This window comes from Dendrobates tinctorius, unplaced genomic scaffold (assembly GCF_039654945.1).
Source record: "Dendrobates tinctorius isolate UK_male_01 unplaced genomic scaffold, ASM3965494v1 ptg000086l, whole genome shotgun sequence".
In the NCBI taxonomy this organism is placed as follows: domain Eukaryota; kingdom Metazoa; phylum Chordata; class Amphibia; order Anura; family Dendrobatidae; genus Dendrobates; species Dendrobates tinctorius.
The window spans coordinates 29,690,672-29,712,080 of record NW_027361754.1 but is presented as its reverse complement, the minus strand read 5'-3'; the positions used below and the strand labels follow the sequence as shown (position 1 = coordinate 29,712,080).

Sequence of the window (21,409 nt, the reverse complement as noted above, 5' to 3'; positions counted from 1 at the left end):
ACACGGCAGCACGCAGGAAGCCCAGAAACCTTAATATAACTCGGACTGGATGTCACCATAACAGATACAACATGATCCAAAGCACAAAAAAACTGGACAGATGGCTGCAAACTCTGAGAATCACTGAATGGCGCCTAGGGAAAGTAGACATCACCTGATTATGGGCTTATGTTGCAAGGAAAAAATAATGACAAATAAAAAATAATAATAAAGAACAATTTATAATATTTGCATTATACCTATCTATATACCTGAACTATCGGAGTATATTCTGTATGGCAGTAATGTAGAATGAGTTTGACATATTCAATGTTTGCAGACATCTTAGAACTTACAGAGGCGGCCGTATTCTCTTGTTTGTATAAGACGCAGTCGCAGCAGTTTGCACCTGTTCACACTTGCTTTATTCTATTAGTATTATTATTATTATTATTTATTTATATAGCACCATTAATTTCATGGTGCTGTACATGAGAAGGGGGGTTACATACAAAGTTATAGATATCGTTAACAGTAAACAAGTTTCCACAACAAATTTACAATGACAGACTGGTACAGAGGGGAGAGGACCCTGTCCTTGCGGACTTACATTCTACAGAAACTGGCCTGTCTTTTTGCAGCATATTATTGGAGGTAGTAGCTGCCCCCTTATTTGGCTTGAGTCTCCTCTTCCCATCAGCCTAAAGGACCTTTTACACATGGCGAGATCGCTAGCGTTATCGCTAAAGCGTCACCGATTTTGTGGTGCAACAGCGATATCGCTAGCAACCTCGCTACATGTGACACGTACCTGCGACCGGCCCCCCCGCTGGATATCGCTGATCGCGCTCGAACGTCCTGGGCTATTTTCTTCTCGTTGGCGTCCCGCTGGCACCGACTAGCGACGCCTGGACGCAGGTGGAAGTCGTCATCATCGCTGACGTCTGACAGGGAGGAGCGACCGCGGAGCATCGCTGGATCGTTGCTGCGTCGCTGGTGAGATCTGCCTGTTTGGCAGCTCACTAGCGACCATTTAGCGATGCCCCAGCGATCCTGATCGTTGTCGGGATCGCTGGTGCATCGCTAAATATAACGGGACCCTAAGGCGTCATTAACAAATCAGCATTTTTGATCAGTATTTGCATGTCAAAACGAGGAGCGTTTCCAAAGCACAGAAAAGGTGTCACTCTTACAATTATAGATTTTCGATGGCTTTGGCATCCAAAAACACTGATGCAAAATTCAAGAAGCAATGGCGTACCATTCATTGGTCACATGACTACTGATGGCAATCACGGGTCAGGTCACTGATGAAAAGGCTTGATTCATCTGAGAATTGCATCTGGTCCCTTCAGAGACCACAGGAGTGGTAAGTAAAGCTTATTTTTTATTTTATAACGAGCTTTACTTTTCCATTATTACAGTCTACAGTACATAAAAAAAGACTAAAAGTTTTCACTTTTACCACCAAGACTCATAATAAGTTATGGGTACATGGGTAAAGGGAGTAAGGAAGACTTACTACTGAGAGATGCTGCACCTACGCCCAACTGGTCCCTGTACAGACTAGTGAATCCTTAACCGCACAACTAAAAACACCACCTCGGACCTGACTTGTGAAAAGGCCATCGAGGTATTTCTCGTGCCGCCTGAGGAACCGGAGGTAAGGCCCCAACACAATGCCACCAAGGAGAAAGGAAGGTATGTAGGTGGACACGAAGACCCAGGGAGGGAAACTTAAAGCACCTTAATAAAAGGGGAAAGAGGTAATAAGGAAAACTAAAAATTAATTAAACTAGAATAATCTCCCAAAAACCTAACAGTGGTAAAAGGAAAAGGTGCTGGGAAGGTAGGCAAGCAAACACACAGGAAGAATATAAGCAGTGTTAGCTTAACAGAGTAAATCTCTTTGCTAAAGGGATGGAACCCCTGAGCACAAATCCACCTAGAAGTATAGCCAGCAAGGAAGTGCAGTGAAAGCATAATATAAAACGCCCCACCCAGAATGTGATAGGGCAAATCAAACTGGGGAAATGGAAAACACCTGGAAAGGAGCAAACCAAGAAAGGAGAATAAGGACAATAGGAACAATTAGCATTGGGACAAAGAAGGAACAGAGCAATAGCTCAACAGACAGAAGACCCGAACACAAAGCAACAGGTCATTGGATTGAGTCCCGAAACCGAGCCATTATAGTAACATGTCTGTTATATAAAACTGGATCCTCCAGTCACAATAGGAAGCAGTCACAGCTCACCTCCTCCTACTCTCATCACAGAGCAGGTATACAACATTCTCTAATAGAAATCAATGAGCATCTCTAGACTTTTGATTGCCATGTATTTATTGGGCTGTAATCATATTTCTGAATGCTCAGACAAAACGGACAATCCTATTATTTTGTAGCCCCACCCCAACAACAAAAAAATAAGATATTATAAAAAAAATTTCCTTTGTTTTTTTTAATAAAATTATTTATTTCATTCAATTATTTCACAAATATTTTGACATTTCTTGTTCACTTGCTCACCTGCTGTTAATCTTGATGTCTGTAAGTTTTGCTTCCGCATTCTCAGATTTATAACTTTTCTTTATTACTGCCGCAGATGTGAAAGCATTTTTTTTTTTGCAGAATAACCTGTAGTTTTTCATTGGTACCATTTTACGGGATGCAGGATTTATTGACTAAATTTGATTCCTGAACTACTGTATATGGTGAACTATACCGCAGTTCTGCCATTTCAGGTCTATTTTACATTACAGTCATACCTATTTTTCCCATAAGATATTTTATAACTAGAAAATGGACTTTTTAGATTTCTTAAGGAATTTTTTTATCTATTCGTTTTTTTTTTTTTTTTATTACCACTTAATAATTCTGTATTGCAGAGCATTACACATAGGTCTAAAATTAACAGCTTTTTAAACCCCATAACACGGCTTACACACATGCCAGACCTGGGGGTCTTCTTTAGACCCCTAATAGTGATGAGTGAACGTGCTTGAAAAATATGTTCCAGTCCCCCGGCTGCATGTCTCGTGTCTGTTCAACAGTTACAACACATGCAGGGATTACCGGTTTGTTAGGCAATCCTTGCATGTGTTGCACTGTCGAACATCCGCGAGACATGCAGCCGCGGGGAATTGAACATATTTCTCAAGCACGCCAAAGACACTCGGTTAGCACCCGAGCACGCTCAAATAACAACTTATCGTAGCACGTTCACTCATCACCAGCCCCTACCTGTTATGGAACATCATCGCTATTTGACAATTGTGCCAGTCTCCTCCCTATAACTACTTATTTGCAGCAACTGAGGGTTCAAGTGGCCAAGATCAGAGACATCTCTGATCCCGGTCATTAAAGCAGAATATCATCTGCAATATAGGACTATCTCCCACTGCTCCTGGATTCATCCCTGGGCTCTGCATTCATGGACACTGTACATCATAAATGTAAGGCACGTGTTTTCAAGGGGTTAAAAGAAACATTGTTGGTAACGCATCATTAGAGATTTATAATTGGTAGTGCCCCAGATTTTTTTCTTTGATTTCCAATGGAAATCTTGGAATTTTCTTTTTAAGAGAAGAGCAGTAAGGCTGCGTTCACACGTCGCGTTTTTTTTGCATTTTCGTGATGTTTTTTAATGCGCAATTTTGCCGCGAAAACACAAAAAAACAGCATCCCATACAATCCTATGGGGGAAAAATACGCAACATGCTCATTACTTTGCGGAATCGTGGCGATCCCGCACCCATAGGATTGCATTGTTCTGCTTACTTTCCGCATGTGGCTGTGCCCACAATGTGAAAAGTAAGCAGAATATTTGCGGATGGTACCCACGGTCCGGAGGAGAGGAGACTGTCCTCCGGGCTGTGGGTACCATATCCCTGTAAAAAAATAGAATAAAAAATGGTGTTATATTCACCTTCCGGCGTCCCGCGCAGCCTTCCCGGGCCTCAGCGATGCTCCCGTTCCCTGTAATGCCTTGCGAGTCCTTTGATGACGCCGCGGTCTCGTGATAATGTAGTGGTCCCTATTCCTCACGAGACCGCGACATCATCAAAGGTCTCGCCAGGCATCGCGGGGAACGGGAGCGTCGCTGAGGCCCGGGAAGGCTGCGCGGGACGCCGGAAGGTGAATATAACACCATTTTTTATTTTTTTAATTATTTTTAACATTAGATCTTTTTACTACTGATGCTGCATAGGCAGCCTCAATAGTAAAAAGTTGATCACACTCGTCAAACACTGTGTTTGACGAGTGTGACCAACCTGTCAATCAGTTCTCCAAGCGATGCTACAGATCGCTTGGAAAACGCTAGCATTCTGCAAGCTAACTACGCTTGCAAATCGCTAGTTTTTCCGTGGGAAAATCGTGGGAATTTAAAATGCGATTTTCCCGCGGAATGGAATTCCGGAATTCTCGCGGTAACTTCCGCGAGAGTTCCACTACGCGTGAACTTAGCCTAACACTTTAGTTTTACAGTGCCCGCCGATTATTTTGTTCTGCACAATACAATGTATCGCACATGTAAAGTACAGGGAAACAATCTGGGAGGATGAACCTTTGAGGCTAAGTGCACACGTACCGGGACTCTCGCGGAAATTACCGCGAGAATTCCGGAATTCCAGTCCGCGGGAAAATCGCATTTTAAATTCCCGCGATTTTCCCGCGGAAAAACTAGCATTTTGCAAGCGTATTTAGCTTGCAAAATGCTAGCGTTTTCCAAGCGATCTGGAGCATCGCTTGGAGAACTGATTGACAGGTTGGTCACACTCGTCAAACATAGTGTTTGACGAGTGTGACCAACTTTTTACTACTGAGGCTGCCTATGCGGCATCAGTAGTAAAAGATAGAATGTAAAAAAAAATAAAAAATACTGTTATTCTCACCCTCCGACGTCCCGCGCAGCCGTTCCCAGTAATCCTTTGCGAAAATGCCCGCGATGACGTCAGTTCTCGCGGGATCGCGACGTCTCGCGGTAATTCGCGATGACGTCGCGCGAATGACCGCGAGACTTCGCGATCCCGCGAGAAGGGACGTCATCGCGAGCATTTTCGCAAAGGACTACTGGGAACGAGAGCGTGGAGAGAGGCGGGAAGGCTGCGCGGGAAGGCTGCGCGGGACGTCGGAGGGTGAGAATAACAATATTTTTTATTTTAAATTCTATTTTTTACAGGGATATGGTACCCAAAGCCCGGAGGACAGTCTCCTCTCCTCCGGACCGTGGGTACCATCCGCAATTGTTCTGCTTACTTTCCGCATGGTGTGCACAGCCACATGCGGGAAGTAAGCGGAACAATGCATTCCTATGGGTGCGGGATCGCCGCGATTCCGCAAATTAATGAGCATGCTGCGATTTTTACCGCGAAGCGATTCCGCCGCGGTAAAAACCGCAGCATTAGCACAGTATTGCGGAATCCCATAGGAATGCATGGGATGCTTATTTTTCGCGTTTTCGCGGCAAAATCGCGCGGTTAAAACCGCCACGGAAACGCGAAAAAAACGCCACGTGTGAACTCAGCCTTACAGTGGTATGAGTGTATTCTAGATACATTACCAGTCTTTTACATTCCCCTCCTCCCCATGGATCTGCAAGCCTAGAAGCAGGTGGGTATTTTACTGCCCATAAACCTCTAACTAAGCAGTTCAGGAGGAAACATTGAGCTAAATAAATGAAATCTTTCTTTATGTCAGCAGTAGTGGAGCTTTGTGCATACTGATTTAAGACTGAGTTCAACGAAAGGTGCCCAAATGACCGGAGAATTTGCAAACTTTAATTTTCCAGCCTTGGGAAAATTTTCAGCAATCTCTACAGCCTGCATAATCCTAGGGCATGTGCACACATTAAGTATTTGGTGCAGAAATTTCTGCACCTGGGCAAAATAGTAATAATTTTTTACATGCATTCTTGGTGCAGATTTCTCCCCACTCATTAATATGAGCGAAATCTTCAGCAAAAATGCTGAAAAGGATTGACAGATTTAAATCAGCATCAAAATCCGCAAGTCAAAAATAAGCAACGTGTGCCTGAGACATTAAGATTCTCATTCACTTTGATGGCATCAGGAAACCCTTCAGGTTTTATGACAAACCTGTGCAGAAAAAAACACCATGAAAACGTGGCAAATCTGTAATTTGCGCACAGACCCAAACAGTGTGTAACATACACACAGGGCCTACGATAGGGGCAGGCAGACTAGGCATCTGCCTAGAGCTCCCACTACCCCATGAGCCTCCGGACAGAGACGCTAATAGCGGCAGACCACGTGGCCACTATGGGGCCCAATTCCAGCGCCCTCCCCAAACCCCAGATTGTGCATTCCACTGTATCGACATCATGGATGCCGATACAGTTGAAAGCACTGATGGAAGAGAGAGCATCAGATGGCGCCCCCTCTCCCATCATCCCCCTCTGCCTCTGACGCAGCAAGCATGCAATGACGTCACTTCATAGTGCACCACGCTGTGTTGTGCAGTGGAGCTACTGAGGTGAGGAGATGTGCTGCAGCGGGGAACAGAGAGAGTTAAATATGTATTTATTTTTTAAATCATTGAGTATGTGGTAGCCATAATACTGCAGGACTATAGGGGATGAATTAGACTCCTATGGAGATGCATTATACTCCTGTGGGGGCTGCATTATACTCATGTGGAGGACTATTATTATTATTATTTATTGTTATAGCGCCATTTATTCCATGGCGCTTTACATGTAGGGAGGGGTATACATAAAAACAAGTACAATAATCTTAAACAATACAAATCATAACTGGTACAGGAGGAGAGAGGACCCTGCCCGCGAGGGCTCACAATCTTCAAGGGATGGGTGATAATACAGTAGGCGAGGGTAGAGCTGGTCGTGCAGCAGTTTGGTCGATCGGTGGTTACTGCAGGTTGTAGGCTTGTCGGAAGAGGTGGGTCTTCAGGCTCTTTTTGAAGGTTTCGATGGTAGGTGAGAGTCTGATATGTTGTGGTAGAGAGTTCCAGAGTAGGGGTGATGCGCGAGAGAAATCTTGTATGCGATTGTGGGAAGAGGAGATAAGAGGGGAGCAGGGCCGCCATCAGGGCATTACTGCCCTGACTGGCGTATGGGGCCCGGTGGGCAGAGGGGGCCCGCATCGGGCCCGGTCTCCTCTGCTCACCGGGCCCTACTGGCACGCTAACCCAGGCCCTCGGCGCTGCGGCAGATGATTGCTATTGACATGCGGGCCCGCACGTCAATAGTTAACAGCCGCCAGCCAATCAGAGGCTGGCAGCTGACGTCCACTGCAGCGCGCACCTCGCCGGCGTCTGACGTCATTGTCAGTCGCTGGCGAGCGTGCGCTTCTGCATGGAGGGACGCCCGGAGCTTCGCCGCTGGACCGCGGCCAGGTAAGAAGAGCTTGTGTTTTTTTTTTTCATTTATTGAGAGCGGGGGGCCCGGGGCAGATGGCAGAATGCTGGACAGTATGGGTGCAGAATGCTGGTGACGATGGGGGCAGAATGCTGGACGCGATGGGGGCAGAATGCTGGACACAATGTGGGCAGAATGCTGGACATTATGGGGGCAGAATGCTGGACACGATGGGGCAGAATGCTGGTGACAATGGGGGCAGAATGCTGGACACGATGGGTCAGAATGCTGGTGACGATGGGGCAGAATGCTGGTGACGATGGGGGCAGAATGCTGGTGACGATGGGGCAGAATGCTGGACACGATGGGGCAGAATGCTGGACACGATGGGGGCAGAATGCTGGACACTAAGGGGGCAGAATGCTGGACACTATGGGGGCAGAATGCTGGTGACGATGGGGGCAGAATGCTGGTGACGATGGGGCAGAATGCTGGACACAATGGGGGCAGAATGCTGGACAAGATAGAGCAGAATGCTGGTGACAATGCAGGCAGAATGCTGGACATGATGGGGCAGAATGCTGGACATGATGGGGAAGAATGCTGGACACTATGGGGGCAGATTGCTAGACACTATGGGGCAGAATGCTGGACATTATGGGGGCAAAATGCTGGTGACGATGGGGCAGAATGCTGGACATGATAGGGGCAGAATGCTGGACATGATGGGGGCAGAATGCTGGACACAATGGGGGCAGAATGCTGAACATTATGGGGGTAGAATTCTGGACACTATGGGGGCAGAATGCTGGACACTATGGGGGCAGAATGCTGGTGACGATGGGGCAGAATTCTGGACATGATGGAGGCAGAATGCTTGACACTATGGGAGCAGAATGCTGGACACTATCGGGGCAGAATGCTGGACACGATGGGGCAGAATGCTGGACATGATGGGGCAGAATGCTGGTGACGATGGGGGCAGAATGCTGGTGACGATGGGGGCAGAATGCTGGTGATGATGGGGCAGAATGCTGGACACTATGAGGGCAGAATGCTGGTGACGATGGGGCAGAATGCTGGTGACGATGGGGGCAAAATGTGGTGACGATGGGGCAGAATGCTGGACACGATGGGGGCAGAATGCTTGACACTATGGGGGCAGAATGCTGGACACTATGTGGGGCAGAATGCTGGACACGATGGGGCAGAATGCTGGTGACAATGGGGGCAGAATGCTTGACACGATGGAGCAGAATGCTGGACACTTTGGGGGCAGAATGCTGGTGACGATGGGGACAGAATGCTGGTGACGATGGGGCAGAATGCTGGTGACGATGGGGCAGAATGCTGGTGACGAGGGGGCAGAATGCTGGTGATGAGGGGGCAGAATGCTGGACATGATGGGGCAGAATTCTGGACACGATGGGGCAGAATGCTGGACACTATGAGGGAAGAATGCTGGTGACTATGGGGGCAGAATGCTGGTGACAATGGGGGAAGAATGCTGGACACAATGGGGCAGAATGCTGGAAACTATGGGGGCAGAATGCTGGTGAAGATGGGGGCAGAATGCTGGTGACGATGGGGAAAAATGCTGGACACTATGGGGGCAGATTGCTGGACACAATGGGGCAGAATGCTGGACACTATGGGGGCAGAATGCTGGTGACGATGGGGCAGAATGCTGGTGACAATGGGGGCAGAATGCTGGACATTATGGGTGTAGAATGCTGGACATGATGGGGGCAGAATGCTGGACTCGATGGGGCAGAATGCTGGACACTATGGGGGCAGAATGCTGGACACTATGGGGGCAGAATGCTGGTGACGATGGGGCAGAATGCTGGACACTATGGTGGCAGAATGCTGGACACTATGGGGGCAGAATGCTGGACACGATGGGGCAGAATGCCGGTGACAATGGGGGAAGAATGCTGGACACGATGGGGCAGAATGCTGGTGACGATGGGGGCAAAATGCTGGTAACGATGGGGCAGAATGCTGGACACTATGGGGGCAGAATGCTGGTGACGATGGGGGAAGAATGCTGGTGACGATGGGGCAGAATGCTGGACACTATGGGGGCAGAATGCTGGTGATGATGGGGGCAGAATGCTGGTGACGATGGGGCAGAATGCTGGACACTATGGGGGCAGAATGCTGGTGACGATGGGGGTAGAATGCTGGTGATGATGGGGCAGAATGCTGGTGACGATGGGGCAGAATGCTGGACACGATGGGGCAGAATGCTGGACACTATGGGGGCAGAATGCTGGTGACTATGGGGGCAGAATGCTGAACACGATGGGGCAGAATGCTGGACACGATGGGGCAGAATGCTGGGCACGATGGGGCAGAATGCTGGGCACGATGGGGCAGAATGCTGGGCACGATGGGGCAGAATGCTGGGCACGATGGGGCAGATTGCTGAACACGATGGGGCAGATTGCTGGTCACAATGGGGGCAGATTGCTGGTCACGATGGGGCAGAATGCTGGACACTATGGGGGCTGAATGCTGGACACTATGGGGGCTGAATGCTGGACAAGATAGAGCAGAATGCTGGTGACAATGCAGGCAGAATGCTGGACATGATGGGGCAGAATGCTGGACATGATGGGGAAGAATGCTGGACACTATGGGGGCAGATTGCTAGACACTATGGGGCAGAATGCTGGACATTATGGGGGCAAAATGCTGGTGACGATGGGGCAGAATGCTGGACATGATAGGGGCAGAATGCTGGACATGATGGGGGCAGAATGCTGGACACAATGGGGGCAGAATGCTGAACATTATGGGGGTAGAATTCTGGACACTATGGGGGCAGAATGCTGGACACTATGGGGGCAGAATGCTGGTGACGATGGGGCAGAATTCTGGACATGATGGGGGCAGAATGCTTGACACTATGGGAGCAGAATGCTGGACACTATCGGGGCAGAATGCTGGACACGATGGGGCAGAATGCTGGACATGATGGGGCAGAATGCTGGTGACGATGGGGGCAGAATGCTGGTGACGATGGGGGCAGAATGCTGGTGATGATGGGGCAGAATGCTGGACACTATGAGGGCAGAATGCTGGTGACGATGGGGCAGAATGCTGGTGACGATGGGGGCAGAATGTGGTGACGATGGGGCAGAATGCTGGACACGATGGGGGCAGAATGCTTGACACTATGGGGGCAGAATGCTGGACACTATGTGGGGCAGAATGCTGGACACGATGGGGCAGAATGCTGGTGACAATGGGGGCAGAATGCTTGACACGATGGAGCAGAATGCTGGACACTTTGGGGGCAGAATGCTGGTGACGATGGTGACAGAATGCTGGTGACGATGGGGCAGAATGCTGGTGACGATGGGGCAGAATGCTGGTGACGAGGGGGCAGAATGCTGGTGATGAGGGGGCAGAATGCTGGACATGATGGGGCAGAATTCTGGACACGATGGGGCAGAATGCTGGACACTATGAGGGAAGAATGCTGGTGACTATGGGGGCAGAATGCTGGTGACAATGGGGGAAGAATGCTGGACACAATGGGGCAGAATGCTGGAAACTATGGGGGCAGAATGCTGGTGACGATGGGGGCAGAATGCTGGTGACGATGGGGAAAAATGCTGGACACTATGGGGGCAGATTGCTGGACACAATGGGGCAGAATGCTGGACACTATGGGGGCAGAATGCTGGTGACGATGGGGCAGAATGCTGGTGACAATGGGGGCAGAATGCTGGACATTATGGGTGTAGAATGCTGGACATGATGGGGGCAGAATGCTGGACTCGATGGGGCAGAATGCTGGACACTATGGGGGCAGAATGCTGGACACTATGGGGGCAGAATGCTGGTGACGATGGGGCAGAATGCTGGACACTATGGTGGCAGAATGCTGGACACTATGGGGGCAGAATGCTGGACACGATGGGGCAGAATGCCGGTGACAATGGGGGAAGAATGCTGGACACGATGGGGCAGAATGCTGGTGACGATGGGGGCAAAATGCTGGTAACGATGGGGCAGAATGCTGGACACTATGGGGGCAGAATGCTGGTGACGATGGGGGAAGAATGCTGGTGACGATGGGGCAGAATGCTGGACACTATGGGGGCAGAATGCTGGTGATGATGGGGGCAGAATGCTGGTGACGATGGGGCAGAATGCTGGACACTATGGGGGCAGAATGCTGGTGACGATGGGGGTAGAATGCTGGTGACGATGGGGCAGAATGCTGGTGACGATGGGGCAGAATGCTGGACACGATGGGGCAGAATGCTGGACACTATGGGGGCAGAATGCTGGTGACTATGGGGGCAGAATGCTGAACACGATGGGGCAGAATGCTGGACACGATGGAGCAGAATGCTGGACACGATGGGGCAGAATGCTGGGCACGATGGGGCAGAATGCTGGGCACGATGGGGCAGAATGCTGGGCACGATGGGGCAGATTGCTGAACACGATGGGGCAGATTGCTGGTCACAATGGGGGCAGATTGCTGGTCACGATGGGGCAGAATGCTGGACACTATGGGGGCTGAATGCTGGACACTATGGGGGCTGAATGCTGGACACTATGGGGGGCTGAATGCTGGACACTATGAGGGGCAGAATGCTGGTGACGATGGGGCAGAATGCTGGACACTATGGGGGCAGAATGCTGGACACGATGGGGCAGAATGCCGGTGACAATGGGGGAAGAATGCTGGACATGATGGGGCAGAATGCTGGACACTATGGGGGCAGAATGCTGGACACGATGGGGCAGAATGCTGGTGACGATGGGGGCAGAATGCTGATAACGATGGGGCAGAATGCTGGACACTATGGGGGCAGAATGCTGGTGACGATGGGGGCAGAATGCTGGTGACGATGGGGCAGAATGCTGGACACTATGGGGGCAGAATACTGGTGACGATGGGGGCAGAATGCTGGTGACGATGGGGCAGAATGCTGGACACTATGGGGGCAGAATGCTGGTGACGATGGGAGCAGAATGCTGGTGACGATGGGGCAGAATGCTGGTGACGATGGGGGCAGAATGCTGGTGACGAGGGGGCAGAATGCTGGACACGATGGGGCAGAATGCTGGAAACTATGGGGGCAGAATGCTGGTGACTATGGGGGCAGAATGCTGGACACAATGGGGCAGAATGCTGGACACGATGGGGCAGAATGCTGGGCACGATGGGGCAGATTGCTGAACACGATGGGGCAGATGGCTGGTCACAATGGGGGTAGATTGCTGGTCATGATGGGAGCAGAATGCTGGGCACAATGAGGCAGATTGCTGGACACAATGGGGAAGAATGCTGGATACGATGGGGCAGAATGCTGGACACGATTGGGCAGAATGCTGGACACGATGGGAGCAGAATGCTGGACACGATGGGAGCAGAATGCTGGACACGATGGGGGCAGAATGTGACAGTGAGACACAGGAAGGGGCAGAATGAGATACGGGGCATGATTGGAGACACAGGGGTAGGATCAAAGACATGGGGGCATGACTGGAGACACTTTGGGCAGGATTGGAGACAGATGGGGCAGGGTTGGAGACAGATCGTGCAGGATCATGGGGCAGGATGGATACGATGGAGACAGATGGGGCAGGATGGGGAGATCATATGGGGCAGAATGGATACTTATGAGGGTGAGATGGGAGAACGTATGGCTGAAGCCAGGAATGAGACATAGGGGGGCTATGATGGGGGATATTATTACCACAGGGTCTAATTAAGGGATATTATTACTGTAGTGATGTATTTATTTTATTTTTTGAGTATACTGTTTTAAATGGGGGGAGGTACTGTTACTCTGTAGAGCGACACTATGTCGCCTTTTTTTCTTCATGTGATGTAATGTAGAAGTTGGGAAAAATAAGTCATGTGTTTTGCAAGTGGAGCTCTAGGTAACTTTGTTATTTCCTGCAGAGACGAGCCCTGGCTGGAAGATGTGATGGCGGTCTGTGCTGGATGAAAGATGAAAAACAAAGATGAAGGACTTCACCTAGAGACGTCACTGGTGAGTTAATGTGTTACCTATACACTGACACTATACACTGTATAGAGGCCCTGTGTATAATGTCATTGATCACTGTATTACCTATACACAGACACTGCATATTAAGTACAGATCTCCTGTGTATAATGGCACTTATGGTGATAGTATCGTGTTTTTTTTTACTACTGATCAGTATTGTAGTATTCAGTCACTGTGGTGGTAATATGTGGTCTGGTCATGGTGCGGTGGTATTTGTCCCTTGTATGTGATATTATTCGGTCACTGTGGTGGTAATATATGGTCTGGTCATGGTCTGGCGGTATTTGTTCCTTCTGTGTGGTATTATAGGTCACTATGTGGTCTGGACATGGTGCAGTGGTATTTTTCCCTTGTATGTGATATTATTGGTCATTTTAAAAATTGAAAAATAAAAATATACCTAATTTGTATCACATATTTTAACAATATTTAATAAGTTACAGTAGTTTAGGGCACAGCCAAAAGAGGCTACCGTGTTATGGTGGCGACTTACAAAATCTTTTGGCCAAAACAAAAGCTGCAGGCTATATGTGTAATCTGTTGATGGGAACTGTTAATGTGTGATTGGTAAGAAGTGGAGTTTTTCCAAGCGATAGCTGCGGGACTTTGGATAGTTCGAGGGGTGAAGGCGGGGCTGGGGTGGAGCCTGGGCGGAGTCTCAAGGGGGCCCTGAAAATTTTACCAGTATGGGGCCCCGAAATTCCTATTGGCAGCCCTGGAGGGGAGTAGAGAAGGAGATCTTGTGAGGATCGGAGGTTGCGTGCAGGAAAGTACCGGGAGACGAGGTCACAGATGTATGGGGGAGACAGGTTGTGGATGGCTTTGTATGTCATGGTTAGGGTTTTGTAATGGAGTCTCTGGGCAATTGGGAGCCAGTGAAGGGATTGACAGAGGGGAGAAGCTGGGGAATAGCGGGGGGACAGGTGGATTAGTCGGGCCGCAGAGTTTAGAATAGATTGGAGGGGTGCGAGAGTGTTTGAGGGGAGGCCACAGAGCAGGAGGTTGCAGTAGTCAAGGCGAGAGATGATGAGGGCATGGACTAGGGTTTTTGCAGATTCTTGGGTGAGGAATGAACGGATTCGTGAAATATTTTTGAGTTGAAGTCGGCAGGAAGTGGAAAGGGCTTGGATATGTGGTTTGAAGGAGAGATTAGCATCAAGGATTACTCCGAGGCAGCGAGCTTGTGGGACTGGGGAGAGTGGGCAGTCATTTACTGTAATTGATAGGTTCGTAGGGGGGGTCACGTGAGATGGGGGAATGATGATGAATTCTGTTTTGTCCATGTTGAGTTTCAGAAATCTAGCGGAGAAGAAGGATGAAATAGTGGACAGACATTGAGGGATTCTGGTTAGTAGGGAGGTGATATCTGGTCCAGAGATGTAGATCTGTGTGTCATCAGCGTAGAGATGATACTGACTATGGGGTGCATTGTACTATGGGGTGTATATTATCCTGTATGGAACACTATGGAGTGGATTATACTGTATGGGGCACTATAGGGTGCATTATATTGTATGAAACACTATGGAGTATATTATATTGTATGGAGCACTATGGGATATATTATACTGTATGGAGGACTATGGGTGTGCATTATACCATGTGGAAGACTATGGAGTGCATTGTACTGTATAGAGCACTATGGGGTGCGCATTATACTATAAGGAGGACTATGGATGTGCATTATACTACATGGAAGATTATGGGGTGTATTATACTGTATGGAGCACTATGGGGTGTGCATTATAGCATATGGAAGACTATGGGTGTCCATTATACTATGTGGAAGACTATGGGGTGTATTATACTGAATGGAGCACTATATAGAAGACTGTTGTGCACATTATACTAGGTGGAGCACTATGGGAAGTATTATACTATGTGGAGAACTATGGGGAGTATTATACTAAGCAAACAAAATGCTGCCTATTCATCGAGTAATTGATTTTGTTATGCCAGAATAGAAATCCTTGTTCTCGGCAGCACATCGCCGGAGTAAACCGCAGATATGCTGCTAATAACAAGATACTGTATGGGGACAGATTAATCTACTAGTGATCGTTCTGTCCCCATCATTATTCCTCAGCTGGTGTAAAAGGCCAGGAAACAAGCGGCGAATGACTAGAATATTGTCGATCACTCTCGTCTAACTGGCTGATCTCAGCGCATGTAAATACAACCAAAATGTTTCTGTGTGATAGTGCAATATGTGTGATTGTGCAATATATTAGCATTTAGGACCCCACTTTACACTTTTGCCCAGGGCTCCACTTTGTCTAAAACCGGCCCTGCATACACACTATCAGGATTCATCACGTAACCACAAGTGTGTGATCTTGCATACATGTGTTCTCGTGCCAACTAGACGTGTGCAGCCTTGCTCACTGCAAGTGTATTGAACAAGAGCAGACACGTCTAGTCGGAATGTGGCCGTAAGTGTGCAAATCACATTCTTGTGGTCACTCGTCCGCTCGCTACTGGGGCCTGCACCAGAGAATCCACACAGTGTGCATTGTGTGACTACAAACTTGTAGCTTATGATTGCACAACCCCTTCAATCGTTTCCTAAAGATGTTTTGAAGATTTTTTAAAACATTTTGGATGAGTATTTGAACCCAGAAGCATTTTTCTTGCAGCCTTTTGATTGGTCAGTGTCACCAAAAGTTCATTGTGTGAACGTAGCCTTAGTCAATGTTTAACACAATACATATCACCCTACGTTCCCTTGATCAGCGTTTTTGGGGGAGCTTTTGGATGTTGCAGATTTTCTGCAGGATTTCTGCACTCATTATATAAGACAGGTTACTTGCATTTTTTTTCCAAAAATTCAGCGTCAAAACTCACCAAAAAATCATTGTGGGAACGGAGCCTAACTTTGCATTCTCAATGCCATGTGATGTGTTAAATATCATGTTAACGCTAACAAACTTTAGTTAGCGCTTGCTGCACCATGGTATGTTTCACCTTAAATGCCAAGCTTGCTACATCTTATGCTTTTAACTGGCGGTGGAAGCAGGAAATTAGGGAAAAAAACCCACAGAACTCTGACTCCTAGTGAGAAATCTGGATCTATTAATTTGTAATGAAATTTAATTATAGGGCCACTTAAAAAATACCTACATTCACTCCCACAGACATGTAATCAGTTAACATTAATTTATTATACTTTTCTTATATAGCGCCATCATATTCTGCAGCGCTTTACTGACATCATCACTGTCCCTATTGGAGCTCACAATCTACATTCCCTATGTTTATGTCTTTGGTGTTTTGGGGGGAAACCGAAGAAAACCCATGTAAAAACAGAGCGTTCATACAAACTCCATGCAGATGTTGTCCTTGGTGGGATTTTAGCCCAGGACCCCAGCGCTGCAAAACAACAGTGGTAACCACTGTTCAACATGGAATGAATGCAAACCAAAAACAGACCACCCTAAACCACCAGGAATAAGATTCACTGTATTAACCCTTTCATCACCCTAGATCACGAGAGAGACCAGATACCAATCTTAACCATTCTCTTCCTATAGCAAAGCCCTAAACCACCCTAGGTAAAAATGCACATATGCATGCAGAAGGTTGGCAAAATGAGTATAAATTTTGAATTTGTTTAGCATGAGCACTAACCTATTTGGAAACCCCTCTTTCGTGCGTATAAATCGGACGAGCGCTATCCAATTTTTTTTATCGTATAGCACACTGACCCATGTGTTTGTGAAAAAAAATCACACCATGCTGCCACTTGATTCTGAAATCCGATGAGACTCACCTATTCATATGTATGGGTGTGAGAAAAAAAAAAAAATCGGATGCCATATGGAGTCACATTATAGCACCCAATTCTACAACATAGAAAAACGTAACTGGTCCTGTAAACGATCAATAGCTTCCACTGTAATAACTGCATATGGATGACAAGTGAGAAAAATAAATTGTCCAAATTGTCCAACTTTTCTGGACGAACATCAAACACATTGTTTTATACTGCCTGAATTTTTTCCCTGAATTATAGTCTATAGCAGCTTCTAAAATGACTATTTAAACTTCACATGGGTACATAGACAAAAGTTACAGGAGGTGCTCAGATGTTGAGATGGGGCAGACATTTTTCTGGACTTTCTACATCCTGGCTGATACAGGGAACAATAGTTACTACTTGCAAAGCAGTCATAGTAAGTACTGGCCCCAGATAACATTAGGATGCACATGGGAAGTCATACAGTTCTGCAGAATTAAAAAAAATAGAGGATCAACTAATAAATAATATCAATAATTACAACAACCTATGCACCATGACATTTGTGCTTACCTCTGCGCTGTGGTCTGGCAGCTTGTCCTTCTGTTTGGGGTCTTCAAGTATCCAAATCAGTGATGCTTCTTACTAGTCCCAACTCTTCATCCAGCTTTCTGGCTCCAAGTCTGGTCTCATACTAAAGTCACTCTACTCATGGTCCTGGCTGCTTCTTCTCTCCCTGTCATTTCCTTCCAAATCTGATTACAGGACTTGTCTCCCTGTCTCTCCTCCTCCTCTCTGTCCCATGAGCTGCTAGCCCCTCTCCCTCTTGTCCTTTACATCCATAGCCTCATTCACTGCTCTTCATTATGACATTGCATGCATCTATCCTTCTACTGCTATAGTCTTGATGATCTTCTCTATAGCTAAACTAAGGATGCACTGAACACAGCATTGAGCATCTGTGAGAACAGCCCTGCAGCAGCAGCAATCTGCCTGCACTTTGTCTATCCTGCACTGAATTTGCCATAGCAGGTTTTTTTTTTGTCATTGAATGCTTTGCTTTTTTTTTTTTTTCCCAAGGAGGTAACTCCATAAGATCTACCTTCAGACCTACATAAATCCGCAGCTGAAGTAGGATTGAAAATAAAAATAGAGTTCTGCAAAATGATGAACTCAGCTTTGCTATAGCTGCACTAACTGCCTTGTATCAGTATTGCATCGATTGCATATTAATCATGATTAGCCATCTGCATAATTGCATAATTGTGAGTCTTATTTTTATGCATTAATTGCTTAATAATCAGTCTTATTCCTATGCATTAATTACATAATTATCAGTCTTTTTATTATTATTATTATTATTATTATTATTATTATTATTATTTTCCTACGCATTAATTGCCCAATAATCATTTTTTGGTGCATATGAATAAGCCACATTGTATCTCTTTTGCACTTGTTTGTAAATAGAAGATGAATATTTGTAAACAGAACACTGAATATTTGTACATAGAGTGTTGCAGGCAGAAGAAGCTCATGCTTCAGCTTTTCTAGTAGTGACCCATGGAATTGGCACAGACAGTGCAGCACTTTGTGCCCAGACCTTGGGTTGCCTGCATTGAAGTTGCTGCATTGTATGGTGATGGAGAGTATCTCCTGCTCTGATACAGAAGAATCTGCAGACAGGGGCAGAGGCAGGGCTTAGGACTCTCTCCTCCCCCATTAAAACTGCAGAGATGAGAAGTCAGCAGTAGTGTATCTGCACATGGGAAACAGTCCAGGGCTAGAGAGAGGAGGACAGGAGAGAAGAGGGGAGAAGGTGGGGGGGACACACAGACACCCTACACTGCCCTGACACAGCCAGGTAAGTGGGCAAGGTGCAAATTTATAATGCACCTTAGTGTGAGGTTGGGGGGGGTTATATATTTGACATTGCGCTTTGTACTTATTTGTATGGATTACGAAGGTTCTAAAATGTGACTAGCCTTTGCCACTTTGGGCTGGTGCTGCTGTATCCCTTGTACAAGGACATGACGGGTATTCATTTTATTCCACTCTTCTTATTTCCTTTAGGTTGATCATCACAGCTCTTCCTTGGCATTTCGTTTGTCAACTTCGTTACTCCCCTGACAGAAAATGCCCCTGGGACCCCCGTGGGAAAGAGAATTATTCCCCTATATACGTCAGTCATGGCTCGTCGTGACCCTGGGTAAGTGGCACGGTTGCTTTTAATAATATGAATAGTTGACTAAATTACTGTACTGCTTAGCAACAGTGTCTACCCAGGATAATAGGAAAGTTACATTCTGGATTCAATGTTGCCCGGTGCCCATAAACTCTTCTTGTAGCTAAAGTGTATCCAAATCTTATAAGGACTGCAGGGGGACTGCAGGAATTAGACACTACAGGAGGGTGTGTTGTGTGTTACATGGGTCGTAACGCAGGTCTGACAGTTTTATGCCCGGCGTGCAATATTCTGTGCAAATCTAGGATGTTTTAAGGGAGAAAAAACACATAGTGAGCAGATTATTTATGCCAATGACTTAGCAATAAGATCCAAAAGCTGAGTCAGCAACAGGCCAATTTTGTCACTTGTCATAGGAGCCCGTTACCTGCTGACTGGCGTACGTCCCTCAATGTGGGAGACGCAGATCCTTCAGCTTGGTGCATTGAGGATTGTCAGATGCACAAAACATTTGTAGGTGACAATGTATTCAGATCCCATGAATTAACTATTACCTGGCCTTTCACACTGATAAATTATACCCCAAAGTGGTCAGTGCCTTAAAATTTAACAGCTCATAAAAATTGACCTTGGGTTTATTCCCCAATCCTGGGAAATGGAAATTTGGTGGAAAGAAGAGGAATATCCCTTAAAATTGGCCAAAATAGACAAAGCCGATTCTGTCCAAGGGTCTCATTGTACGTCTTTGAGGCAGGCATTATTAGTCTATGACTTTTCTACTTTGTGGCTGCTTGCTACGTCTGCGTTTCAATACAATCACACTTTATATATGATATATAGGAAACTCCAAATGTTTTTCTGCTGTGAAATAAAATCATACTAATGATAATCATTGCATTGCAAAGAATTTCCAGACTTTAATTGCATGATCATGTTTTTTTTTAATAAAAGTACAAAAAAAAAAAACCACAACTTTTTTTTTTACTAATTTGTTTTGTCCATTGCAAAAATAAAATGAGCTGGTACTCAGGCTTGCTGGGTCCGGCGTTGTGTCCACTGTTCCGGTGATTGTGCACTGGCTGCAGCGGTGAGAAGTGTTGTAGCTAATCTTGATATTGATGGGCTGGGGCTAGGTGAGCCAGTGATTGGTTGCAGTGCTTTTAATATGATGTCACCACTGCAGACTGTAGGCTAGGGAGATGCATCACTTGGCATGAGATGATTTTATTATTTTTTACCATGTCCACAACTAGCTAGTAAAAAAAAAAGTTGAACGTGGAAGACCCCAATAACTAATGAGTTGTAGGTGTATGAAAGTAGTGTTTCTCTGCACAGCCACAGTTGTAAAATAATAGCTTGTAAAGTGGCACTGTGATGGGGAATGTCAGAGCATTGAGTTGCTACATAATGTGTAATTGAACCATGGGCAGACATATCACAGGTGCAACCTGGGCAGCCGCAAAGGGGCCCAAGAAATAAGGGGTCTATTTGCACCTTCAAAACATGTGGAATTGTGCATTATGAGGAGCTATTGGATTGCAAAGAGTCCATATATTGCTGTATCACAGGGGCCCTTTTCTGTCCAGTGCCGTGGACCACCAGTAAAGTAGTGATTGGTCTTTACCTTGCTATGTAGTGTTATGCTAATTTTCACCATGTTATGTTATGCATTTGAACATTTGCTGATTAATCACATTTTATTGCAGGCAATGCATCTTTCAGATGCACATATTATTTTGTGCATGTATGGTGATTTTAAGGTTGTTATACATGTATAAACTGTTGGCCAAGCAAGTGAAGTCACTGGTCATATTTGTAGATGCAGCAGCATTAAACTACAAAGGCTCCATTGTATTGGTTGGTCAAAAGACATATAAGTCTTAAGCGCTCAATAGGTGCGTTAAGGGAACGTCACACATAGCGAGATCGCTGAAACGTCACAGGTTTTGTGACGCAACAGCGACCTCGCCAGCGATCTCGCTACATGTGACACGTAGCGGCAACCGGCCCCCCGCTGGATATCGCTGATCGTGCTCGAATGTCCTGGGCCATTTTTTGATCGTCGGCGTCCCGCTGGCCAGCGCGCATCGCTGTGTTTGACACCACAACAACGACGAGCGAC

General features: G+C 46.7%; 1 protein-coding gene and 1 long non-coding RNA gene across 2 annotated transcripts in view; one reads left to right on the top strand and one right to left on the bottom strand.

Moving 5' to 3' along the window:
- The window catches only part of LOC141097810 (uncharacterized), a 96,551-nt gene extending 78,431 nt beyond the window's left edge, over nt 1-18,120 (bottom strand). Inside the window, exon 1 of the long non-coding RNA XR_012234049.1 lies at nt 17,676-18,120. This is a non-coding gene — a long non-coding RNA (uncharacterized lncRNA). The remainder of the gene's footprint in view (nt 1-17,675) is intronic.
- A 699-nt stretch (nt 18,121-18,819) lies between these two features.
- The window catches only part of SCN4B (sodium voltage-gated channel beta subunit 4), a 49,061-nt gene continuing 46,471 nt past the window's right edge, over nt 18,820-21,409 (top strand). Inside the window, exons 1-2 of the mRNA XM_073585253.1 lie at nt 18,820-18,966; nt 19,176-19,311. Of these exons, the coding sequence (XP_073441354.1) occupies nt 19,239-19,311 (73 nt within the window). The 5' untranslated portion in view covers nt 18,820-18,966; nt 19,176-19,238. The remainder of the gene's footprint in view (nt 18,967-19,175; nt 19,312-21,409) is intronic.